Source organism: Phodopus roborovskii, unplaced genomic scaffold (assembly GCF_943737965.1).
Source record: "Phodopus roborovskii unplaced genomic scaffold, PHOROB, whole genome shotgun sequence".
Lineage (NCBI taxonomy): Eukaryota > Metazoa > Chordata > Mammalia > Rodentia > Cricetidae > Phodopus > Phodopus roborovskii.
In genome coordinates, this window is record NW_026126447.1 from 31,676,923 (window position 1) to 31,704,164 (window position 27,242).

Sequence of the window (27,242 nt, forward strand, 5' to 3'; positions counted from 1 at the left end):
AGGAAAGTGAGAATTTATGCTCAAAAGTTGCCCCCTGACCTCCACATTCGAAATGTGAGACTTGAACATGCAAAATCTAAAATAAGGGTTTGGGGTTTATTATCAAGTCTAATGAGAAGCAAGTAGAAATAAAATGTTTCTAAATATTGTGTAAATTTCCCATTAGAGTATGAACAATATTTTAAAAGGGGGAAAATAGTAAAGGAGGTCATGACCCCATCTGAATTTTAAAGTAGTTTATAAGTTATATTTTCTAACTTGGAACTTATAGCTGATAATGATTAGGCTATCTTGTTTCTAAAGCAAGCAGAAAACTTATTAGGATTGGGAGTATGATTACAAATGATGTGATCTAATTCAGGACCTTAAATTTTTATATGTGATTTGTGTATCTATATATGTATATACATATACACATACACACAAACCTACCAGAGTATTAAACAACACATCCACTTGAAATAGTAACTACAGTGAATCAGTAATCACCACATATGTAAAACCTAGACTATTGCTAGCACCTCAGAAACCCTTGCAATTTGACTTTTTAAAAAAGAGCATACTTAGTAGCTATAATGTGATAATTACCCATAATTATCCATAAATGTCAGTGAAATCATGTGACCAATCTTTTTATGGGCAAAGGAATGTTCCCTTAAGTCCATATTTAATTTCAATATGGAAATTGAGTATGTATCAATTTAAAAATCTATTGAGATATTATTCATAGAGATATGCAATCTCTAAGCTACTACCTTTTAATTAAGAAGATACATCAAGTATATAAAACTATAGAAAACAAACATAATACTGATAGCTTTAGGATTAAACTAAAATCAAAGACACTCAAAAGCTTAATACCTTATATGTTTATTTAAATAAATTAAGTAAAATGAGACCAATTTCTTTATAGATTTTAGTATATGCTTAACATCCAATAAATGCTAAAGAATAAAATATAAATTAGGCTAGTCACAGCATATCTAAAATATATTTTATTAAATTTGAGCCTATTTAAAATTTTATATTACAGAAAATGATATGTCACTGATTCATGACCTTTTATTAAGTATATGAAATTAACATTTATGTCTTTAAATATAGCAGTAACTACTAGAGAACAACAAATATGTATGGTCAGAATTAAATGAAGACTATTTTAAAATAATGATTTAATATAAAAATTCAATTATTCTATAAGGAACATTTTTATAGCTGAACTACAACAGATGTACACTACATAAACATATACTAAATGTGGATAAAGCTAAATGGACAATATGGATAAAAATAACATTTAGAAGTACCCCTCTTAAACTGCAGTGTGACAATACCTGAGTTATATGCCCTTTAATTTATGCACATGATGGATAGCTTGTTAAGGGCATATCTGTAACCATTATAATTGATAGTAGCTGAAGGCAGTCAGGCTATAATTTCTATTTAATGGATGGGATAGTGAGGGAACAGCAGTAGCATTTTAAAATAAGTGCCTACAAAGTTTACATTTATGTCCAAAGTAACATTTACATTCTAGCCTTTCCTATGTTAAATTCCTCGAGAAGAGAGGAAAACCAGCTGCAACAAGAGCTATATATTACTAAATCAAAATCTTGATTTAACCAATACCTAGAAGAATCTTACCATAAGTGGAAAAGAATGTTCAACTAACCATTTGATGGTCCGTTTCCACACTTTTGTTCTTTTCGGGTTGAGGGAGAAGAAAATGGGCTCATTTGATAAGTTCCAGTTGTTGGAGAATAAGCTGTAATACTTTTCTTCCTTCTGATTTTTGAAGGATTAAATGACTAGAAATAAATAATAATTTGGAAGAGAAGTACTTACTTTTAGTTACAGATCTTTGAAAATACCTTAAGTAGCTCAGGAAAATGCAAATTAACACCACTTTTCTTGCTCAGATTTTGAATGTATTTATCACCTTCAAAGTAAACATTATTTCTCTCAAATGAGGTAGATATTTCAGATCTCCACAATAATTAGGGTATCTCAATCTGGTATTTATGAAAATTTGACATGAAACATTACTAACTGCTGATATGTGTCCCAACAGCTGTAGAGATGAGGAGTCTGGTCTTCACTTTGTCACTGCTAATATGCAATATGTAATGTGCATGTAATTATGGGACCTGACCAGGGAGCTCTCAGAGGCGCTTCTCACTAAGGCCACAAGGAAATTCCAGGAAAGCCCAGTGCTCTCCTCAGCCTACCCACACTTCTCTGTCAATGCTCTGCCTTACAGATCACAAGTCAGTATCTGAACAACCAAGCCTGCCACTTATGCCCTCTTAAGCATTTGGCCTGTACTACCCAACTCCCTGAAGCTTTCTTCTTTGTATTCTTCTAAGCAAATGTATTTTGGTAATATTTTAACCCATGTCTAACCCATCAGAATTTGTTCCTGAAAATATGATTTATCTTTGTACATCAGGGAACAAAAACATGTTTAAGAAATGAATGACCTAAGAGAAAAGGTGGCCATTCTACTCTATTCAAAATACTCATTTGTTCACTGGTTCATCTATGAGCCAGCACCTACTATTTCCATTAGTAGATTATGCACAAGCGGGCCTTAAATCAGTCTATAATCTTAGCTCAGAATGTTATCTCTTATCTTTCCCAGAGGTATTCTTTCTTTAGACTAGGTCTCCAACTCATTATTTACTTTCTCTAAATATCCACTATTGTTTGTTCCTGAATCCCTCTAAGCCTTGTTTTCCATGATGCTTACTGATCACTTAACTAATGTGCATAAGGAAACATAATGAAGGACTAAGAAGATAAATCAGCACCAGACTTGTGTTCCTGTCTCCAGAATCCACATAAAGGCAGATGAAATAAAACCCATCTGTAATACCAGCAATCTTATGGCAAGACAGTAGATGGATATGAGAATCCCGCAAACATGAGGACCTAAGTTCAGATTCCCACAGCCCACATAAAGCCAGATCCGACAGCACAAGTCTGCAATCCTAGTTTTTCTATAGCAAGATGGGAAGTAGAGATAGAAGACTCTCTGTGGGTCAGCTAGCCTGACAAACAGTCACCAACAAGGGAATCAATCTCAAACAAGGTAGACTGTTGTGGAATATTACTTTAACTATGTAAAGATGTGTTGCATTTGTTTTACCTTGCCTGCTTAAGGCACCTAATTGGTCTAATAAAAAGGTGAATGGCCAATAGCTAGGCAGTAGATGGATAGGCAGGGATAGCTGGTGCAGAGAGTAAGTAGTGGGAGGAATCTAAATTCCAGAGAAGAGAGAATGAGGGAGAATGGGAGACACATAGGGCCAGACAGCCAGGCACACATGGAATAGGGCATACAGAGTGAAAGGTAAAATGCCCTGAGACAAAATGAAGATGAAGAGAAATAGGGTAATTTAATTTAAAAGAGCTAGTGGGACAAGCATAAGCTAAGGCCAAGCATTCATAACTAATAATAACTCTCTGTGTCATGATTTGGGAGCTGGTTGGTGGCCCAAAAGTCTGCTACAGTACGTGAAAACCAATACTCAAGGTTGTCCTCTGACTTCTACACATGTATTGTGGCATGTATGCATACACACACACACACACACACACAGAGAGAGAGAGAGGGGGGGGAGGGAGAGGGAGAGGGGGAGGGAGAGGGAGAGATGGGGAGGGACTGAAAAAAAAAAAGATAAATTCTTATGGCCTCAAAGAGTGTCTGCTAGAGTTGAACAAACCAGAGATGAGGTTTTAGGTTAGTATACATGTTAGAGAAATTCAGAAAGAAAGGAACAATAAAAGTAGACTACAGTAATCTGATACAGAAAGATAGGAAAGACGGGGCTGAAACAAGAGACAAGGTATTACAGGGAGTTGGGAATGTAGTTCAGTTGGCAGAACACTTGCCTACAAAGCCCTGATTTGAGTCCTAACACTGAATAAATTGGGAACAACGGTGAATACCTATAAACCTCAGCAATCAGGAGGTGGAGGCAAAGAATGAAAGACATCCATGGCTACACCGTGCATATGAGGCCATCTTGAGAAACATAAAACCCTACCTCAAAAAGAAAATAAAAAGAGGCACAAGAACCTGAAATCAAGAGCACTGAGTACATAGGATGAACTCAGAGAATAAAGGGAAGGCTTCAAGGCTCAGATACTGTCAACACTGTGGAACAACTTTAGCTTGGAAGCTGTTGTCAAGCAGTTACATAACTCTCTATGATCAACTGTCCTTTAATACACCCAGGGCTGTGTCACCTTTAAAAGTAACCTTGGTATTTGGTCTAGAAACTATGGGATCAAAAATTTTTATAGTTAATATTTTAAACGATATATGTTTCCTTGGGTGGAATAAAAGACATTTATTTCCTATATCTATAATAGCTAAAATTGTAAGCAATATCTTAAAAAAAAACCAAACTCCAACACTTGTACCATTATATCTCAAATGCAATCCATCCTGTAGGATGAAAGTGTTCTAAGTCTCTTTACCAGGGAGTTACCATTACCTCTCCATATTGAGTTTCACCTGTTTATATGTATTTAGTCATAAACTATGATATTTACCCAAGCCCTAGTCAACTTTTCCAAGAATTTACTGCCTAGAATGATTTCACTGTGTATGTACAAAGAATGAAAGTTACTGCCCTGTTGCACATTTATGTCCATTTGTTTTCCTATTTTCACCAAAAAGTATTTTATACAATTGCCAAATGTCTAAACATTGCAACTGTAGATAATATATTTCTTTTTGAAAACAGCTTTCAGGAAAACTCTCTCTCTCTCTCTCTCTCTCTCTCTCTCTCTCTCTCTCTCTCTCTCTGTGTGTGTGTGTGTGTGTGTGTGTGTGTTTCATACCAAGAATTTCCTCCTCTGTCACTACAGATCCTTAGAAGGAAAAATGTTTATAACTACCACACAGAGAAAACTAAAACCCTACTTTTGCCTACTCTCTCACTAAAACTTCCTTTAGCTATCACACATCTTAGTATGCTGTCATATTGTGTGCATAAACTTTCCCAAATGCTTCTTTTCCTCAGTTTTACCATGGTCCTCTAAGATGCAGAAAAAAGCAATCCTAAGAACTCCATCTGACATCATCCATGCTCTGAGGGACTTACACATTACCTCTGATAATGAAAAGAGATCAAGAGAGACTGAGTTACTAATTACGAGGTCAGCTAGAAGAGTGCCATTTATTGTTCCCCTTAAGGGGAAAAAAAAACAAAAACAAAAGGTGAGAGGATTAGAATCAGCTAGAAAAGGCAAAGGATTCAGGATGCAAACAAAATGCAGTAGATGCCGCACCCAATTCTATAATAATTTATATCTGCTTCGGATATTTACTGACACCTTAAAGATGTTTAACACTACCATTAAACAAAGACTGTGTTCTGAGATTTAGTCTATTATCAGCCCTATTGCTACTACTGTACTTTCCGCTAAGAGGTCAAACCTTTTATCTTAGCAAAACTAAATTCTGAACATAGATCTTTCTGCTAAAAAAGAATCAATGCTCTCTCTATAATTTCCAATAGATGAAGCATTTGCCTTTGATACTCTTCATGAATTGTAGCTTGCTTTGTCACCTTGTTTAAAGCACATTCAACCAAAAAGGTGCCTGCATTTTATTGATTTTGTACCTCTTACAAACAGTCTAGAAAGTACTAACTAAGGGTTCTTTTACAATGAAACATGGGCTATAAAATTATTATTATGAACTATTAGCTGCTATCACTAGGATACTTAAAACAGGTATTACAGGCATCCAGATAACCAAAAAAGAGTAGCTGAACGAAAATCAGTCTTTTGTCTCTTTGTCCTTTTAAAACAGGGTCTGGCTAACCCAGGTTGGTCTTGAACTCATGATCTTCACTCCTCAGCCTCATCAGTGCTGGGATTACAAGTGTGTCACCATGCCTGGGTGGATAATTATTATTAAGCTTACTCTGGTTGATAAGGCTAGTAGAACATCTCACCTATGATATTATTATGGCATACTACCGGCACTAGTTTGGAATTTATATTGGGAAACTATGAACAGTAATTGCGTTAGGTGATTTTCATTTTGGATCTACGATTTCCGAGCTGTCACAATTATCACTCTTAATGGTACTAGAGACTCTGAGATTTTGCTGTTGCTTTTATAGTAACTACAGGGAAGAAAAGGACTTTGCACTTATCTGGTAATCTTATAGGGTTGTCAGGGAAAGAATCTGAATACCCATGTGCACGAGGGGGTGGGCAAGGTGGCACACCTCTTTAATCCAAGCACTTGGAGGCAGAGCTAAGTATATTTCTAGGAATTAGAGGTCAGCCTGGTCTACACAGTGAGTTGCAGGACAGCTAAGTGAGACCCTGTCTCAGTGCGTGTGTGTGTGTGTGTGTGTGTGTGTCCACTATATTAGATTTATGACAACAGAAACATTCCATCACTTGATAAGTTGTTTGATACACAGGGTATATTTACTGCTAAAAACATTAAATGTGCACACAAACCTACAAATTTAATTATATATAAACTTAACATTAAAAATTTTGAAGCAAAGTAAAACTTTGGCTGAAGAAGCTGTTGTACTGTATTTATTTACTTATTTATTTTGTTTGTAACACAGGATATCACTTTGTAGACCATGTCAGACTGGAACTCACTACCTAGCTCAGGACACTTCCAATCCAGAAATCCTCTTTGCTTTAGCCTCCCTAGTACTGGGATGAGTGACAGGCACTACCATGATTGGCTGTATAAATTTCCTTTAAATCTCATTAACTAGTCTTCTGCAACTTATTTCCTTTTTTCATTTAGTTCGTGTGTATAACTTTCAGGATCATATTTCTCCTTCCACCATGTTGATTACAGATATGGAACTTAATTCATAAGCTTTATCTATAAGCACCCTTATCTGCTGAGACATCTTCCATAATTTTAAAGGAATTAGACTACTATCTTTAATTTTAAAGGCATTCCCAGAACCACAAAGAATATATATTATTGCACTATTATTATCTTACACTATAATCCTCAAGAAGGCTTTTTCTTTTTTCTTTTTTTTTTTTTTAGAATGTCACGAATTCCATCCAATACATTGTTTACTTACTGATGTATGATTTATGTAAAATGCACAAATCTTGGTTTGATTTGATGAGCTCTGACAGTATGTACTGTTGTGTCTCTACCTGAGCTACACAGGCTCATCACACATTTCCTTCTGCCCCTTCCTTTTAGTTTAACTACCAAAAGCAACCACTCTCTAACTCCAAAAACCACTTAGCTGCTGCCCCTTGAACTTCAATCATATGAAGCTTTTTCTCCTTATGTTTTTTAGATAATTGATATTGTTGTATATGTTAATAGTATGCTCTATTTCATGGTTTTATTCAGTAGTATTCCTTTTTAAAAATAGGCCACAATTTGCTTTTCCATTTTCTTCTTTATGGACATGTGAGTTGTTCCCAGTTTGAGAATATTAGGAATTAAGTTGCAAAGGGCACTTTCTACACAGCTTTAGTGTACCTGTAATTTTTGCTTCTTTGGGGCATTTAAGAATGGATTGCTAGGTTCAGGATGGGTATGGGCTTAGCTTTAGGTATAAAGAGTTTGACAGTTTCCCAAAATGTTTGCATCAATTTAACTGCCATCAACATCTCCCCATTGTCTTAGCCTCCATTTGCTTGCTTACTTGCCATGTCATGATAGTGACTGTTAGAGAGAAAGACAAAATTCTGTTTGGTTGCCATTTAACTATCATGTTTAGTTGGGGGGGGGGATAGTCATATCCCTTTGTGACTTTACAGCCTTCCTCTGATAATCAGTGTCTGTAAACTTTTCATGTTATTTATTTAAACACTTTTTTTTTTTTTGGCTAGGTTTTTATGGACTAGCTTGACTCCATTTTAAGACTGAAATAAAAGTCAAAATAATCCACTCCTGTTTTCTATAAAACTTAGGTTTGACCAGGTCTTGATCTATTTTCTGGAATTTGACATGCTCCACATCATATACTCTGACATCCACTCTGATAAGATGTTTTGCCAAATAAATTTTGAGATGTTTTCCCAAGTTCCTATGTAACCAAAAGTCTCCTGGAAATCCTGAAACCCGTGAAAAACTCCCTAGTCTTGCTATTTTGGGGCTATATAAACCCCACCTTCTCCTGTGTTCAATGCTATTTTCTCAAACCCTGCTTTAGGGAGATAGCCCTGTCTGATGGAAAATGCAATTTGCATAATTTGGCAAAAGAATTTGGGTAAAGATTTTTATTCTTGTTCAGTGGGATTAAAAGTTTGTTCATTTTTTTTTCATTTTTTCCTATTTACTTATTTCTATACTTTAACTTAAGTCTTATCAGATACATGCATAAAAAAATTTTTCTTCTCAAGCCGGGCATTGGTGGTGCACACCTTTAATCCCAGCACTTGGGAGGCAGAGGCAGGTGGATCTCTGTGAGTTCATAGCTTGCCTATTCATTTTCTTTGTCATTTTGAATTTTTTTTTACTTTAAACTTTGTTATAAAACAAAAATACACTTCAAATTAAAAAAAAAATCACTGGCATCTATTCAGCTTTTAATGTAATCTTCAAATCAGAAGAAAATTTAATTTAGTAAGTTTTCTTTTGTAAATATGACTTTTTATGCCTTGAGAAATTTTTACTTCCTGCAAATTCACAAAGATGGTTTTTATATTTTCTCCCAAAGGCCTTACCTTTTGGCTAACAATAATGCTGGGTGTGGTGGCACATACCTTCCCAGCACTCTGGAGGCAGAGGCAGGTGGATCTTTCTAAGTTTGAGGCAAGCCTGCTCTATAGATCAAGTTTTAGGACAGCCAGGGACATACAGAGAAACCCTGTTTGGGGTGAGGGGGGAGATTACAGTTATTCCTGGATGATATTTTACATATTAAGTCAGATTTCAAGTCAGTAAATGATTTTGTGCAGGAAGTTTACTGGCTGAAGAGGTGGCTCAGTGGTTAAGAGCACATACTGCTCTTGCAGAGGACCTAGATTTAGTTCCTTGCACCCACAATGGGCAGCATACAATGACTTGCAACTCTGGCTCTCAGAGGGAAATAAGGCTTCTGCCGTCCAAGAACACTCATGTATACATGTACATATCCACCCACACATACATCTTTTTAAAAAGCTTTCCCCCCATACAGAATCACTTTATTAAAGGGGTTTTTTTTTACATTGAATGAACATAATATTTTGAAATGTTTGATAAATTTAGATAACCATTAAAGATAACATAAACCAAAATTTTCAAGAGAATAAAGAGTCAAGCAAAACTTAAGTATACCAAGGGGGAAAAAGCAATGGTACATGGAAAGAGTACTTCAAGTCAGCCTCCTGGACACTCAAAATGGTTCTGCTGCTTTGCACTTTGCCTCTGTGCTCACATAATCTGTCTCACTTGAGTTTCTACCTTTATCTAACATGAGGAATACAGTGGGATGAGAAGGGAGGTGGAGGCAGCTGGCAATGCCATGAGTTTCAGGCTAGGATACACGGCATCACTCTCTTCTAGGTTGGTGAGAAGAGGAGTTCCAATCATGTCATTCAAAACAAGATACAGGATCTGTGAAAACTCTCCCCAGAATCATTGCACTTTGGCTGAGGTTCCACTCCCAGAATTTTTAGCTGTGTGTCTTTCTGTCTGTCTGTATGGAATTGTGAAGATATATCTTCAGGGATATACTTTCTATGTCACAACAGAAAAGGTAAGTATAAAACCAGGCTCATGGACTTAACCTCAAGGCACTACATCTTGCGGGAGGAAATCTCTCAAGTAGATTGGGGTAAGGAAAGAGTGGGGAGTCTTCCTGAACAGTGAGTGTGACAGGCAATAAGGGAGCTGTAGATTTACAACTCCTGAGTTTACTGCTCCTTACCCTGGGCCACTGTGACATTATTTGTTCTTATAACGCCTTGGTTTCGACTTTCTTCAGGAAGTCAAATGCATCTAATGTATACAAATGGCATATCCTGCACATTTAAATACTTTTAAATATAAATATCTAAAACTTGTATAAGTTAATGAAAGTGCTTCATTCCTGTACTACACAAGGAATCATAAACAGCAGTGTGAAGTCTACACAGCAGGCATACTTTTTTCTCTTGTCTTACTACCACAGAGAACAGGAGTTTGAGACATACAATCTACTTAACTGCCTCACTGTCTCCAACAAAAGCTGGCTTTTCTACCAGTGTCTTTTATTATATGTGTGTACATGTGGGGAGGGGAGTTGTCAGAGGACAACTCTTTGGGAGTTGTATCTCTCCTTATACCTTTCCACGGTTGGTTCCAGAGGTTGACCTCAGCTCACCAGGCTTGTGTAACTAGCACCTTTGTATGTGGAACCGTATCACCAGCCCAAGACTTGGTTTTAGTAGGCAGGTAAAAGGACTTTATCTCCTGCTACTGGGAGACTGGATACATGAGTATAGTTGGGAATGTGGTGGAGATAGGTTATAGCCTAGGCCAGGGCCAGGATAAGGACCTGGAAAGGAAGACAGGGTTACATATGCCAAAGGATCCCTACTGCAAACCTCTGATTTTAGGGAACACAACTTGTGCCACATCCTTCACTGTGAATCAGTTACAGCTGCTATGTACAGTGGCAGTGTGTATGTAAAACAAACAAAAAGCAAAATCAAACCTCTAGGATGGTAAGCATAGGTTTTAGAATGCCACTGAACATAAAGGAAATGCCCGGCATAGCAAATCAACCATCAAATAAACACATCTTAGTGACAGTCCCCAGCACCCATCTGTGCTGCTATGCAGAATGAATGCATGAAAACTCTTAACCTTTAGAAACTCTGGGCTTTTGGCTTCTTTGATGACACATTAGTGAGGATTTTCACAACGTTTGCCTCCAGTGATCTGCCCTGCTGCAGAGGTAAATGTGACAGCACAGGAGTTAGAGAGAGTGAGGTTCATTTAGTGTAACACCACTATGAACTTACAGCACTGAGAAGAAACAGAGCAGATACACTGAACACGCTGAGGCATGTGTGCACGATCCCAGACTGAAGTTGAAGAAAGGGAAGATGGAAGTATACATGGACACTACTTAGGAACTTTTACATAGTCACAAGTAAAATTATTCTAAGAAGGTGACAAGACTGACCAAAAGGCAGAGGAAGATATAACTTCGTGTTTATTACTGGGAATTCTAAAATTAAGAACATTTCAGATTTTCCCATTAATGCTGCTCAATCCACTGACTTTGAAAAAACAAAATGGCCCTTAAGGAAATATGCTGAATGACTCTACACTATATAGTTTGGACAAAATGGACAAGTTCCCTAAGACATACAACCTGCCCAGATTAAGTCACGAACAACTAGAAAACACAAGTAAATTAACAGCAAGTAAAAAAAAAAAAAAAAAAAAAAAAAAAAAAAAACTGAGTTAATATTTAAGACAGCTGGTTTAAAAGTATAGAACTAGCCAAACATAACAATATGTTCTAACACAGGACATTTCTTGTGACACTGACCTACACATCCTCAAAACACACATGTAAATCCTGCCATGCTGAAAACTGTGCCCATGAAAGAGAATAGGTTTGAAATGGTCATTTTTCCCTATTCAAATGGTGCTGCTATCTCTCAAAGAACAGCTCTGGGGCAGGAAGGAACAGCACTTCATTTCAAGCTGGACTACTCATCTACCAAAATACCATTCTGACCAAAGAAACAGATGCAGAATTACAGTCACAGCTGCATTCTGCATACAACAAGTTGGATAATGGTACTTTAAATTGCTAATTACACCTTTAAGGATGTTTTTTAGTGCCAATGCAGTATTTTGCCATCTTTGTATAATTTTTTTTAAAGCATCCAGGAAGGTTTTCAAATGATAATATTCTGTTTTGTTAAAACCAACAAGTCTTCCAAAATGAGTCCCCTCCCCACTCCTTCAGGACAGGATTTCTCTTTGTAGCCCTGGCTGTCCTGGAACTCTCTCTGTAGAGCAGACTGGCCTCGACCTCAAAAGATCCACCAGCCCTTACTGACCGACTGCTGGGATTAAAAGTGTGTGCCACCATTTCTCAAAGTGGCAGTCTCATGGGATTTTGTAAGAGCCCATTTATTAACTAGCAATTTGCTTTAATTTGCTTCCTTACCAATTATTTACATTTAACATTAGAAAAATCATAAGTATGCCAGATAGTGTTTGTATCTATATCCATACTTGGTATGTAAAAATTAATAGCTACCATGCTAACATGTTGGCACTGGGAATATTCTATGACTAGATCTAGAAAATTATACCAACAGTACACTTTTATTTTTGTTGTGATTGCCATGGTAAATTTTATTATACTGTTGTACTGTCATTTACTCTATGTCAGCATAGCTGAGACAAATTAATACCTTTTGATGTAACAATGCCATTAACGTTTCGATATTACGTTAGTAGGTTACAATATATAGATTAAAATACTGCTGTCATTTCATGTTTCTTATACATTAAATATACGTATATAATTTTATACATTAGAAGTATATCTCTAGAGAGGTGACAAGCTTCTATAAACTAATTCCTACTACATTATTTTTATAAAGGTTACTAAACAATTTGCTTCTCACATGTCTATCTCAAGCTGACAAGAAATTTTGGAATGCTAGACTAGAAAAATATTTTATATGCAGACAACATTGTATCAACGACAAGTATGTCATGGTTTTTGATAAATGTTATACTTAGAAAGGTAAATCAATAAGCAAAAGTTAAAAACAATATCACAACCATACAATCACAATGCTTATTTTCTCTCATTCTTCCCTTATTGCTCCCTACCCTCCTCCCTCCCTTGTAACCCAGGTGACTTTGTAGCTGAGGATGATCTTGAACCCAGGATACTCCTGACTCCATCTAACAGGGACTAGGCTTATAGGCATGTGCTACTGCCAGGCTGCAATCACAATTCAAAGACTAATACTTACTTTTTCTTCACACTGGTTATCCAGTTTCAGTGATCTTCTAACTCTGCAAACAAAATATATAAAGAAATTTTACATTTGACAATGATCTATTTTATGCTGATATTTTAGGATAAAATAGAAATAACTGAGTCCAAGTTATTTTTACCAACTATTTTTTTATATTGCTTGTTAAAGCTAAGTGCCACATGAAAAATTAATTATAATGACAAATTTGGATTTAATGTTTTTATTTTATCAGTTTATTTCTAGTAGAATATTTTAACATGGGATCCTAATTAAGCATTTAAATAGGCCACTCTATTTATATACGTGTGTGTGTGTATGTGTGTGTACTAATATAAAATTTAAACATTAGTTTTACTTTTTTTTGGTGGTGATACTAGGTACTAAAACCAGGCTTTGTGTTTGGTAGTAAGAGCCCTAACACTGAGCTACATCCTCAGTCTAATTTTTATTATAGAAAAATTTTAGTTAAAAAAAGTCAGTTGTCTGTATAAAAATATTATGAGGAAAAAATTATACATAACAGCAAAATAATCTAAATACCTTTGATAGAGACACCAAAATCTACTATTTTCAGGAACAGAATGCTAAGTGGTACAGGTATTTGTAAGGCAAGGTTTTGCACATTATCCTAGCATTGGACATGATTCAGAGCAAGCAGACTACGATTTAACAGGGGAACAGATGCTTCCTGTCTTTATAAGTCCCCAATCCATAAGAAACTATTTTTTGTTTCCTCCACCACACTGATTCAGGAGCATGCCAGGCTCTTTGTGTGTAAAATCTGTTCTGGTAAATGGGATGCCCAGCTGTTGGTGACAATGCTTAGAAAGGAAAGTTGAATATTTATAATACTTTATTCTGTACAGCTGCCTTCTAAAGAGCAGTCATCAACATTTTATTGATTGCAGATTGAATGCTCAAAGGAGAAAAAGGTCAATATAAATTAAAACTGATTTTCCAAATGCAGTATTAAAAGTACTTCTTGACCTCTGAGACAGAAATTACCCCAAGTAAGATTGATATTGATATTGTTTTACAGAACCCCTTCTAAAAATATGGATCCTAGAAATTTACTAGCACATTTTTCTGTTTTCAAATGCTGTGGCGTTAGCTTTTATATGAATACAAAGCTCAAGCCGGGTGTTGGTGGCACACGCCTTTAATCCCAGCACTCGGGATGCAGAGGCAGGCAGATCTCTGTGAGTTCGAGGCCAGCCTGGTCTACAGAGCTAGTTCCAAAACAGGCTCCAAAGCAATACATAGAAACCCTGTCTTGAAAAACCAAGATAAAATAAAATAGTCTCAAAATATTATTGCTGTATTAGCATTTGCTAATTCTTAGAAAAAGTAATTCCATGTTCAGATTAGATAAAAAGGAGAACCAGTGAAGCCAAGGAAATGTTAATTTCAAGAAAGTGAATTGAATTATAAAAGGCTACAATCTATTTCGTTTGTCTAGAAACTAAAGATGGGATTTACTGAAGGAAACAGAGTAGTAAATAAATTGGTAATACGTCTCCTAAGAAGATTTAATAGGCAACAGGAGAAGACATCTGAGAAATGACTTAGTTCAGCTTATGCAATTTGCTACATGTAACATGTTTTCTGAGAGGGAATCTCAGCTCTATGCTAATGCATTATGATAAAAACATCTCTCACATGCTAAGAGGCTGGAATCTTTTTTGGATCTTATAGCCAGAGCTAGTAACATATCTTGAGGAATGCTATCCTATTATGTAATCAGTCTGTTTGTTTAGCTTGCCAATGCCATGGATTTTCCATGTAATCAACTTTACAACAAAACTAATGCATAATTGTAATCTTAAACTGTGTACTCTTCCATGCCCCTGACCCAGAGTAATGCATATGTGTTCTGATAATTGTTTGCTGGAAACAGCACATAGGCTGAAAGCAGTCTTATGAATGAATATCCACCACAAATGTTGAATGCAAAACTTGGATACTGCTTAATACTGTTAAAGATACCTGCAATACTGTTTGTTATTTGGGTCAGTTGAAGTCAGTGACTTAAATCCCTTGTGAAACTTAGCCTTCTGTAAAATAGCCCTCATTCCTTCCCCCATGTGATACTTTTTGTGCTGCTCAATAAATACAAAACAAGGACTCTGTTAGGGACAGACACAGATTCACAAGACAGCCTTCAGGAAGGCACAGATTCAGACTCTTAGACAAACAAGGACAGAAGGCATTGGAAGGGTGAAGTGGGGAACTCGAATCTGGGCTCTTTATTGGTTAGATGACATAAAAAGAAGTGCTCTGATTTCTGTCCTTAATGTGACACTGACACATTATTGGTGTCTCAGAGTTTATTATTAATGCATACAAACTAATGACATAGGTCTTGAATTGAGAGAAAAAAATTACAGATCATTTAAGAAAAGAACAAAGTTACTAGAAGAACTTATGATAATTTGCCTTTCAATCAGAATTGGACACATTGTCATCAATTGCTAAATTAAGTATCTACTGCTTACACAGGTATTCCTTTATCCATGAACAACTGATACAAGAGGATGAAATGATAGGAACAGAGCAGAAACAGATGAAACTCACAAGGAAGAACAAGTAAAGTCTGGCTAGACATAAGGATCTTTCTGGAAATTCTAAAGTTGTAACTGGATCTTAAGGCTACTATCTTGTTTAAAAAGTAATTTAATAAACAAAACAGCAACAATGACAAAAAACCCCATGCAAACAATTAGAATGATAGATGCCTGTAACTGCACATTCAGGAAGCTGTGGCCAGAGGATCCAGAGTTTAAGGCCAGGCTTAAGAAATTATTGAAAAAGAAAGCAAGGAGGGTTATAAAAAAAATGGGCAAAGGATTTGAATACACATTTCTCCAAAGATATAAAAATGGCCAGCAAGCAAGAGAAAAGGTGGTCAATAGTAACTATGGGATCCACATCAGACCTAGGAGGTTCTACATGTTACTAAATACTACTAGTATGGTAGCATTATAGGAAAACAAAATGCAAAATAAGCAGTATGGCAAGGATGCAGAGGAACAAGACTTGCACACTGATAATGAGAGTGTAAACCAGCAAAACACTATTTAAACAATATGGTTTCTCAAAATATTAAAGACAGACTTACCATGATTCAGGGATCCCAACTCCAAAACAAACTGAAAGCCAGGACATGAATGGACGTGTACAAAACAATGCTCATGGCAGCTTTGTTACAATGACAAGATGGCAGAAGCAGCCCAGTGACTGGTGGTAGATGAATTAATACACAAAGCATGGCATGTACATATGTGGATATTAACTTAAGTAAAATTTGATTCAGGCCTGACTACATTGTAGTGGATAACCAATTAGGGGGCACATCTCTGGGAGAGGCTAATTCTCCCTCAGTGGTCATTAGCTGCCTGTAGTAAACCACACTAAACAGACTCAGCAGTTGTATTTACATGTACATGTTTTTGTAGCAATAATGACCAAATAAAAACAGGCCACCAATTTCAAAGGGAGTGAAGGGGGACATTGGAAGGCTTGGGGAGAAGTGGTATAATTAATTATTGTTTAATTAAAATATAAACAAATAAAAACAACAAGGACATTTGACATTTATTACAATATAGATGAACCCTGAAGACATTGCCCCATGTAAAATAAGCCAGTTACAAAAGCATAAACTGTTAAGATTTTATTCATATGACAGTAGTCAAATTCAGAGACATGTTAATAAAATGGTGACTACTATGGGCTAGAGGCAGGAAGGAATGGGAAATTATTGTTTAAGAGCATGGTTTTAGTCTCACAAGATGAAAATGGTCTAGAGATAAAATGTGGTAATGGTTACACAATAGTATGGATGTACTCCTACTTAATGGTAATCTTATCACTGCAGGTGTCTTCTCATTTTCCACTTTCCCAAATTCCCACCTACTCCTGCAGCTGACTCTTATATCCCATGTTTGGTTGTAGTAGGTTTAGATTCTCTGTGTGATTGTTAGCCTTAACGGCCAATCTGACTAGACTGAGAAGTACCCTGAGTTTCAATGAAGGCATTCTTAGAACACACCTTGATCATGGGAGGAACCACTTCCTAGACTGGGGGTGCTGATGGGAGGAAAAGGACATAGGAAACATATATGCATATACAGGTATTTTCCTTTTGCTTCCTGGCCGCCAGGTGTGAGTTACTGCTCCACTATGCCACAGTGCCATGATGGAATGATTGGATTAAAACTGTGAGCCAAAATAGATGTTTCCTTCCTGAAGCTGTTTTCTTCTGTTAACACCATTGGGATCAAAACCACAGTTGCTACTACACTTCATGCTGTTGCAATTTCATAAAGACAAATATATTTGGTGTGCAGTTTTCAGCAGGTAGGATTATGTAATATTCTTTAAGAATGGTCCACCGTTTTGTTTAGCTTAACACATGATATAGTATTCTTAAATAGGATTCTAAGCTTCAGCACAACAAAATGAGTAGTTAAGTTTTACCATATAGTGTGACTAACAACAGTTATAACACTAAATATGTGGTTCTAAGGGGGAAAGCTATCACTTATTCTTAGCCAGGAAGGAATGATACCATGAAAGTTCACAAAAGTATATAATGAAATCCTTTTCTTATAGAACTTTAAAATTGTTAAATATGATTTTGAATGGTAGGGTCCAGTGCAGTAGTTGATGGTGAAGAGTAAACTTAGGAAAGTAGATAAGACTGGGGGGAATGAATCCCTTATGCTATGCCAAATACCTCCCCAAGGTTGGGCAAACCACATAATTGCCATAAGCTTCATAAGCTTGGTAATACTGGCCTGTAAATGGTAAGGATTTCTGGATGGAAGATAAAAATATCACTTAGTATTTCAGTGCTTCAATTACTCCTCAGTATAATGGACATATAATAATGCTGCCAGCTACCAACTTTGCAGGAGTGTTTAGAGGACGTGTGAGTGTGCTTCCTGATATGCTTAGAAACCCTTTGATAAAAGGCAATGGCCAAATTCATAACTCAAGTTAAATGTAACTTGAGGTATATGCAATGATTTACTTTCTATTTTGCATAAGAGAAAGAAAAGGAGAAGGATTCTATATCTGTTTTGTTCTTTCCTTTTCATTCAAGCGTATGTTTGTGTACAAAACCTCCCACAACCACACACAAAATCTCCATCATAGCATGGGTGAGCGGGATTCCACCCATCAAATAAAGTATGAGTATGATGGGAATTATCTAAAGGGACCAGTTGCTATGATACTTTGTGACACAACCAGCAAAAATGTTGGCAAATTATTAGGTAATGTACTTTGTTATCAAAACCTTCCTTATCAAAAGATTAATAATGAGCCAAAGAAATGTTTTTTACAGAAGTTAGTGGGCATATTTGGGAATATTAACCATAGAATACAGACAGAAGTGAGATATTTTTATAATAAAAAGAGAGATCAAGTTAAGACCATTTCACTACTAAATGATCTTTTCAATATAAAAAATAAATATTTGTACATGTATCTGACAGTAATAAGCCCTTTAAAAGATTCCTACCAATTGAAAGGGCTTACACAGGTCTATAGAATTTTAAATGGCAGGTGATGAGGTGATGTTTTTTGCACTTTTTTCTTTATGAATTATATTTCATAACACACATACACACATAAATGAAACATATCCACTGTTATTGATATTGAAGTCTACTATACTTCTAAGACTCCAATAATCATCTCCATGCAGTTGCCATACTTTCAAATTTCAGTAAGTATCCTATTCTCTTCAACAGCATTTGTGCATGACCTTCTCACTGTTTTATGCCAAAGTTGTATGTTTTCTTCCCTACTACTAAATAACTAGGTCTTGTCTGTTATTTAATAAGAATTAAGTTTTTAAGATGTTTATTCTTAAGATGCAAATTCAAACCACTAGATAGTACATATTTTGATTCTCAGAGCCTGAGAGTAATTGGCATATTGTTAAATTATTAATTTTAAAAATCAATTGTGATTTTTTTCATTAAAATCATGTCTCAAATAATTATTTCAATTTCCTATGGTGCCCCACTCTTGCATATGTAGACTAGTTTGGTTTGAAACTCCTAGGTATGTCTTTAAAGTATGTATTTGTCATGATATATAATGTAAAGATGTATGACACACATAAATATATTATATATAAACACATATGTGTGTTATATATTTGGAGGCAATACTAGAAATTGAATCAAAGGTCTCATGAATGCTTGGCAAGCATTCTACTGGTAAAGCATCGCCTCCCCACATTTGCCTCTTAAAAGACATTTCATCAACTACACTCAGGGTACTTTAAATATCAGTTTTCAAAGATGTTATATTAATGCAGTTATATCTAAAGTAGATTTCTGAGTTGATGTGTTTCATCAATTCTATAAAAGCTATAATCTCCTCAAACATTACTTCTGCTCCATGCTACCTTTCTAACCCTGAAGTTACTAAAAATCAATTTTTTACTCTCAATACATCTTCCCGGTTCTGAACTAATTTTTCATGTTATTGCCCTCTAAGTAGTTTTTTCATATTTATGTTCCAATTATTTAAATTCCTTCCTTAGTTGTGTTTAACTAATTATTTTATTCATTCATTAGTTTATTAAAAACAAACCAGTAAATTTTGATATAACTATTTTTATAATTTTTTTTTTTAATTCCAAAGGATAGGGGTCCAGACACATGCAGGATAACTGAAAGTAAGTCAAGGTCAGCCTGAGAGCCTGAGCTAGTCTTAGATACTTTCTCAAAAAATCAAATACACCAATTGTCTAAATTTTGTCTCATTTGCTTAATGAGCATACATGTGCATACATGTAAATATGAAGGATTTTCTGAAGCAGTATTTCCATGTTCTTTCCCTTCCACAACTTTTTTTTTTTTTTCTTCTTCTTCTCAATAGAGCCTCTTGCAGCACAGGATAGCTTCAAACTCAGTAGACAGCTGAAAATGACTTTAATCTGCAGATCCTGATCCTCTTGCCTCTATCTTCCAGGTTGTGGGATTATAGGCATGTGCCACCACACAAACCTCCTTATGTTTTACACAAATACAAATAATTTTCTTACATAAAATTAATAATCAAAATTTTAACAAGTTATTGATACAATGCAATTGTCTGTATTGAACTTTCCCCCTTTGTTTGGAGGTGTGTGTGGTGCAGATTTGCTGAAGGAAGTGCATTAAAACTTTGTACCTTGCCAGGCGATGGTGGCACGCGCCTTTAATCCCAGCACTTGGGAGGCAGAGGCAGGTGGATCTCTGTGAGTTCGAGACCAGTCTGGTCTATAAGAGCTAGTTCCAGGACAGTCAGGCTGTTTACACAGAGGAAACCCTTCTTGAAAAACAAAACAACAAAAAACAAAACAAACAAATAAAAACAACAACAAAAACCAATTAAAAAAAACTTTGTACCTCTTCTAGTTTGTTCTCTGCTTCATGATTGTGGTTCAAGATATGAGCTACCAACTTCCTGCTCCTTCCACCATGCCTGTTGCCATGCTTCACACCATGCTCTTATGCCTATAGAACCATAAGCCAAAACAAACCCTTTCTTCTATAAGTTGTTTTTAGTCATGGTTTTATCACAGCAATAGAAAAGTTGGTAATGAAAGTAGGTTGTTGTTTTGAAGAACATAGCCATTGCTATTATTACTATTTGGAGCAATGTGGAAGACTTTAGAACTTTGGACTAGAAAAAAAATGGCTGAATTCTGTAAGCAGGGTTTAGCAAGCTGTTCTAGAAGGATCCTGGAAGACAGCAGTACTGAGAGTAATGCAGGTGGCAAAGGCTCAGCTCACAAGGTTTCATTAGCTCACAAGGCAACATTAGCAATAGGCCATTCTAGTGACATTTTGGCAAAAAATATGGCTGTCTTCAGCCATTGGCCTGAGAACCTAATGGAGGCTAAACTAAAAAAAGTGATGGACTGTCATAGTTAGGGTTTCTGTTGCTGTGAAGAGACCATGGCAACTCTTATAAAGAAAAACATTTCACTGGGGGTTGAATCAATCCACACAATAAAAATAATTGCATTTGACATTAGCACCAGTCTGACTAACAACCCAAATAAGTGTAATAAAATAGCTAGGCTTTCAAGTCAATCAGCATGGGTCATGTCTGCAACACCAGCACCTGGGAAATGGAGACAGTGGGATTAGTTGTTTATGGCCAGCCTCAGCAACAGAGTGAGGTTGGGCTACACTAGACAGTCATTTTATTTAAAAAAAAATTTTAAAAAAGTTAAAAATTGTACATTTTAATTTCTTTTCAGAAAACTCTGACTTTTTAAAGAATATAAGCAGAATTAACCCACTCTGAGAACACTGTCATAGTTAGAAACTCCAACACTAATGCTAATCAAATTTTCTAACTTTGGAACAGAATTAAGTTAGTTCCCATAGAAATTAGTTGAGTGTCTTTGGCTGAAGCAGCATAATATACGGTAATTGGAAAAGCTTCAATTATAACTAGGAAATTTACAAGTGAAAAGATGGAAGACATGGGTCTATTACACTTGCCATTAGTAATACAGAACATAGATATGGTGTAAAATTTCTCCAGATAGTCTAAATCAGCTGCTGCTGATCCCTCTTCCACTGTGAAGTCCAAGCCTTATGTTAGCCCTGATCTTGTTTCTCCTTCCTCTAGTTATTACAGGTACTACCACCACATCCATCATAGCACATTTTTTTTTTAACAGCAACTTTACCATTAATATTTATTGATCAACTATTTTATTCATGGGTATTCAAATCCTGGTGTGTTTGAGTCCAAGTGATTTTTCTACTTCACATCTAAGAGTCAACACTGCAACCTAGATAAATCATATTGTCTCTGGCTTTAGAACATACGGAGAAAATCGGGTACATGTGGTCGATGAGATTAGCTTAAAGAAATTAGGAGCAGCAATTAGTTGATTCTCCTGTTTCTCAGGGGATCCAACAGATAGTAGAGAAACTATACTTACTAAGAACTTAATATAGGTAAACTCTAAATCTTAAAACCAAGCCACAAAAAGCTACTTAAGTTGGTTGTGATTCATACTAAAAGAAAAATGATGTTCAAAGTATAAAAACCAAGCAACATCACCCAATTTAAGCAACGGTATCACCAAGATGACTGGATACATCTGCTCCTCCCCTAGCTCACCGGCTTCCCCCATGAAGCAACCATTAAAATGAATTTCATGCTATGCCCCTATTTTTTCCCATTAAAATCTTAGCACACACAATTATTTATTTTTGCTTGCCCTTACACTTTAAAGGCTGTATGCAGTCTTCAACAAATTGGTTCCTTCATTCGCCATTGGCCATTACCCCAATTACTCTTTAAGGAAAGAAATACAAAAACAAAACTTTTTTTCCCCCTTTGTTTCAATGTTGACCCTATCTAAGTTATTTCCAGTTACACATTACTCAAGAGCAGGGTGGGTTGAGAGAACCAAGCATCCTGACTCTTAACAGAGACAAGTTTAGAGAAACAGAAAAGTCAAGGTGACTGCGGGGCCACATAGTACACTCCTTTTAATCACAGAGGGCCCCTCAAAACAGCAACATCCAGGGAAGAGATACCTACGACATTTCGGGACTCTGGGAAGGGCCACGGTTGCTGGATAGAACCAACTGAGACACCGCAGCGGCGGAAGCACAAAAAGCCCGCGCAGTAGGCACTGGGTGCGGTGTCACACATACCGCGGTCCGCTGGAAACAGCCTCCGCGCGATAAAGAGGCCGAATGTGTGTGAGGAAAGGGGTGTGCAGGGAATCCAGGGTCAGTGCCCCACCTAGCCCTTGCCGACCCTCTCTCACTATTCCAGACAAAGCAGCCTCTCAATAGTCGAGCGACAGTGCTGTGACTGTGCTCTCCTGGTCAGAGGTCCACGGACCTCTGATCGGACTGTTTGGGAGGAGCTCTGCCTCTTACTTCCGGTGGCGGAGAGGAGCAGTTGCTATGGTAATCTGAAAGAAGGTGGAGGTCTGCCGGGCTGCGCTGAGAGATTCACGAAACTACTAAAGAAAATTGGCTGCCCTTCTTGGTTTGTGAGCTGCAATTAGGTAGCAACCGGCACTCTCGCCCTCCCGCTCGCTCTGCTCCTCGCTGTGTGGCTGCCTCTCCTACCTGCTACGTTTACTTTTGTGTCAGCGCGTGCATGCACCTGAAACACCCAGGAATGCAGCAGCATTGTGACTAGAGGGATACAAAACGGAGACAGCTTGTCTCCCATTAGCTGTGACTATTACATGGTGCAGCGACGGTGACTTGGGTGGCTGTTTTCACTCGGCCCTTTGACGCCTTAGGCGCTTGTTAACAGTTTATTTTTCCTGCTTATTGTGTGTCTGGATATTTATGGAGCCGTTTGTTACAGTGTGCTCTCCAGGCCCCTGTCTCAGTCTTGGGCTTGAGTTTTAAATAATAGGGAGTTCCCGAGCCCTAGGGGTGCAATTATACATTTATTTAAGCGTCAGTTTAGACTTTTTTCGCAGGAAGGGAAAGAATGGAATTCTGGAACATTTCTGCCATGGGATTTCCATGTGAGAATAGCCCTATTTGGAAAGAGCGTTTGAGGAAGATCCTTAAAAATATGTTTTTAAATTGCTTGCTGTAAAGTGAGTGCTCGTTCTTTCTTACTGGAACAGTTTTCTCTCACATTTGTGAGACAGCATGCACGCATATGTGTTTAAAACTGATGTTTAATTATGGTGATACCAATTTGCAGTAACCAGACTGTGACACCACATCCCTATGGGGTCCTTCTAAATCTGGTGTAATATGAAAGTGTCAGACAGGCGGTCTGTGTATTATAAATAGGGTACTTCATCCATGATAAGCGATTATTATCTTTCTTTCCCAAGTGTAAAAGACCTACATAATTCAAGAAGGTGCCAGTGATTTAGGCCTCCCGAGTAAGAATCCAATGAGTCCTGAAGGGGACTCTACCTGTGTCATCTTATTGTTCAACTTGAACTATTCAATTTATTAGATTGGAATGTATTTTTAGAAGTCAACGCAGGATAAAGTAATGTTGGAAGCCATTAGAACACCAGGACAATTTAGCACCTCATAGTAGCCTTTGTTCAATAAACCTTCATACATGTTAACAGAAGAAACTACTGAAAACTCACAACTTACTGTTAACTGGGTGACATCTCTGTCTCTCAATTTCATCATCTGCAAAATGGACAAAAAGTGCCTGATCAGTGCAGTAAAGGATGAAATAAGATGTATAATTATGTATTAATATCTTATGAACAGAGAGGTTCTGTATGGACCCAGTAAAAAGGAACCAGTAAAGCCCAGTGGTAATAAATGAGAATTCAACTATTCAGTGATGTGGCATGTGCTGTATTATGGAAATGTTAATGAAATGATTTAGTTAACCCTCCTATGCAGGGTGGGTGTCAACTGCAGTTGATTTACGTAGAATATCTCATTGTTAGGGAATTCTAGTCAGTCTACAGTTTCTTTAGCATTTCGTGTCCTGTAGTTTTCTGTATGCTTCACATTTGTGAACTGGAGTATCTTAACCTTTTGAAGTCCCACATGACCTCTTTGTTGGAGATAATGGGTGTATGACTTTTCTTTGTTCTGATTCTTTTCTATTATGCTACATCTTTGTTCTTTGGGATATTATGTATTTGAGGAATTATATAGATGTGTGTGTATAATTGAAATCAGTCATTAAGGATTTATTCGATGTAACATGCACTGGTAAATTACTATAGATGCTATGACTTTTTTTTTTTACTCTATAAAAACTTTAAAAACCTAATGCCTCACAACACAGTGGTATATTTGAATTTTAGATGATTTACATCAACTAAAGTAAAAACTTTGATTGTTTTCTGATAGAATGGCCAGCAATCCTGGAAGTGATGCAGCTTTGGGCACTCAGAAACCAATGCTTTCGGGGAGTCCCCGAACAAAGAGGTTGCCACTAACTGAGCAGGAGGCATTTTATATGAATTGTAGAGCCGCCTACTTAACTGTCTTCAAAAGCAGCTTGGAAAACATTATCTCTAAAGATCAACTTTACCTAGGTAATTTTTTTTAAGTTGAATATTTTGCCTTATTTGTTGAAAGTTAATAGGCTGAAAAGTCTGAATTAGAATTACATCATTGAGTCGCTAATTCCATAGTGAAACAAGAAACAGAGGGAGAGAGAGAGTGTGTGTGTACATTATGTATTCAAAGCTTCCATCAGTTACTACTTGCTTAAAAGTTGTTACTGTTGCAGTTTTTTTTTTTTTTTTGTCATGGTGGTGCTTTAGATTTATAATAATAGAATCAAAACCCTTTTGCCATCTGACTTACTAGTCTGAATTTTGACTTACTTTAAGGAAAAGATAAAGAGTTTGCAAAACTGGGATCAAATAACTGTAAAAGAAATTTATAAATGAATGAAAATTTAGAAGAGAATTAGGAGTTGGGAGGTTTTCTTATTCTACTCATTATCATACTTTAAAATTCTTTTGGCTGCAAAAGTCTTCTATATCACTGCATGTGATCCTTAGCAGGCTGACAAATAACTTGGAGATCTTGATTCTGGTAGTCTTTAATCACTAGAGAGGGGTAAATAACAATAGCAAGAAATGTTGATGGTTCATGTCGGTTTCATCAAGCTAAAATTATGAACAGAGAAACTGAGTTTCTTTGCCATCTTTAGAAGTAATTTCCTTAAACCAAAATTCTGCTGTGTTTCTGCAGAAATGTCTTGGTGTTTTATGCATATGATCGCTTTCAGAGAAAATTCATTTGGGAGAATGATAAAAATTGACAAGATTAAAACATATTTGATATCCAAATAGGAGACATTATTAGTTAGAGAACAAATGCACATGATGGCAGCAATTTTCAAAATTATGTGTACCTTTTACTTTGACTTACATAATTTTAAAATTAGTAAACTTACATCTTGAATTTTAAGTACTTGTGTTTATTTGGCATATATTAAATAGTATGGGCAGAAACCCAATTAATTAAAACTTACTTTGCTTCTGTTGGTGAAATATATGAGTTGTCTTCTTCTTCTTCTTCTTCTTCTTCTTCTTCTTCTTCTTCTTCTTCTTCTTCTTCTTCTTCTTCTTCTTTTTCTTTTGAAAATAGAAACAGTGGCTGGTCATGGTGGTGCATGTCTCACTCTGTGAGTTCGAAGCCAGCCTGATCTACAAAGCCAGTTCCAGGACAGCCAGGACTGTTACACAGAGAAACCCTGTCTTGAATCTCCTTCCCTGCAAAATAAATAAACAAATAAACAAACAAACAAATAAATAAATAAAAAGAAAAAAAGAAAGAAAGAAAATAGAGGCAGTGAATTTGCTAACTTGAAAGTTTAACTAGCTTCTGGTATAGTTGTTGAACTGTTAATTAATATGTATTAATGAAATACTGTCAGCCCTGTAAAATTATCTTCATAGAAAATTTAGCAGTTTTTGCACCTCCAGTGTTACATACATATGGTTTTGGTTTACGGTGGAATATTCTTTGTAGCACTGTAGGGCTAAAGATAGTTTTTATAAAGGAATAAGTACGTCAGTGACATCTGTTTCTTACTACTCATTTTCATGTGCATCTGCCCTTATCACATAACATATGGTCTGACATTTCCTTTCAGAGTCTACACAGAAGGACCACAGGTATTAGATACATGGCCAAGCTTCAGTACACCAGAAGCAAAAGATCAATATATAGATGTCAACCTTGAAACATCTGCAGTTAGGAAAGACGATGTAAACATTTAAAAGATGTAGAATATACACTTATATCACAGAGCAACTTTGGATCCAAAAAGCTTGTGTCTTCAAAAAACCAAGTTACCCTTTGTATGATTATATGCAGCAAGTGCCCTATAATTGATTCAAATATTTAAATTTACTATGTTGATCTAGTTTCTCTTTCCTAGTAGATATTTGTTGTAATTGTTTTGTATTTACTAATCTTCATCACATCCCCGGGGATAGAACTGAGGTTGTCAGGCTTGGTGGCAAATGCCTTCACCTACTGAAACCATCTCACTAGCTCTGTAAATGGATGCTTTTGTCCATATAGTTGGCATTTGGAACATGTTTGATATTCTGGAGCCCCTACTACCTACCTCTAGTGAACGTTATAGATACTACACCTTGTTGACATTAAAGTTCTCAAACAAATGATTTCTTCCATTTACTGGAATATCTGTCAACCTGAAAAAGTAGTCATTTATGTTCTTTGTGTATTCTCAAAAAAAAAAAAAAAAACAAAAACAAAAAAATCAAACAAACAAACAAAAACCAACCAAACAGCAACAAC

At 36.3% G+C, this 27,242-nt stretch overlaps 2 protein-coding genes across 4 annotated transcripts in view; one reads left to right on the plus strand and one right to left on the minus strand.

Annotated features, from left to right (window-relative positions):
• Window positions 1–22,673, minus strand: part of Itgb3bp (integrin subunit beta 3 binding protein) — a 43,581-nt gene extending 20,908 nt beyond the window's left edge. Inside the window, exons 1-3 of one of the 3 annotated variants that reach the window (XM_051188226.1) lie at window positions 22,534–22,663; window positions 12,952–12,994; window positions 1,673–1,808 (exon numbers count right to left, since the gene is read on the minus strand). In XM_051188226.1, coding sequence (XP_051044183.1) covers window positions 1,673–1,808; window positions 12,952–12,994; window positions 22,534–22,538 — 184 coding nt within the window. In that variant the 5' untranslated portion in view covers window positions 22,539–22,663. Of the gene's footprint in view, window positions 1–1,672; window positions 1,809–12,951; window positions 12,995–22,533 lie in introns of all 3 variants that reach the window. The other 2 variants (XM_051188225.1, XM_051188224.1) reach the window with 2 other exon arrangements.
• Window positions 22,674–22,859: 186 nt separating this feature from the next.
• Efcab7 (EF-hand calcium binding domain 7) overlaps window positions 22,860–27,242 on the plus strand; it is a 37,308-nt gene continuing 32,925 nt past the window's right edge. The window contains exons 1-2 of the mRNA XM_051188228.1: window positions 22,860–23,011; window positions 24,807–24,994. Of these exons, the coding sequence (XP_051044185.1) occupies window positions 24,808–24,994 (187 nt within the window). The 5' untranslated portion in view covers window positions 22,860–23,011; window position 24,807. The remainder of the gene's footprint in view (window positions 23,012–24,806; window positions 24,995–27,242) is intronic.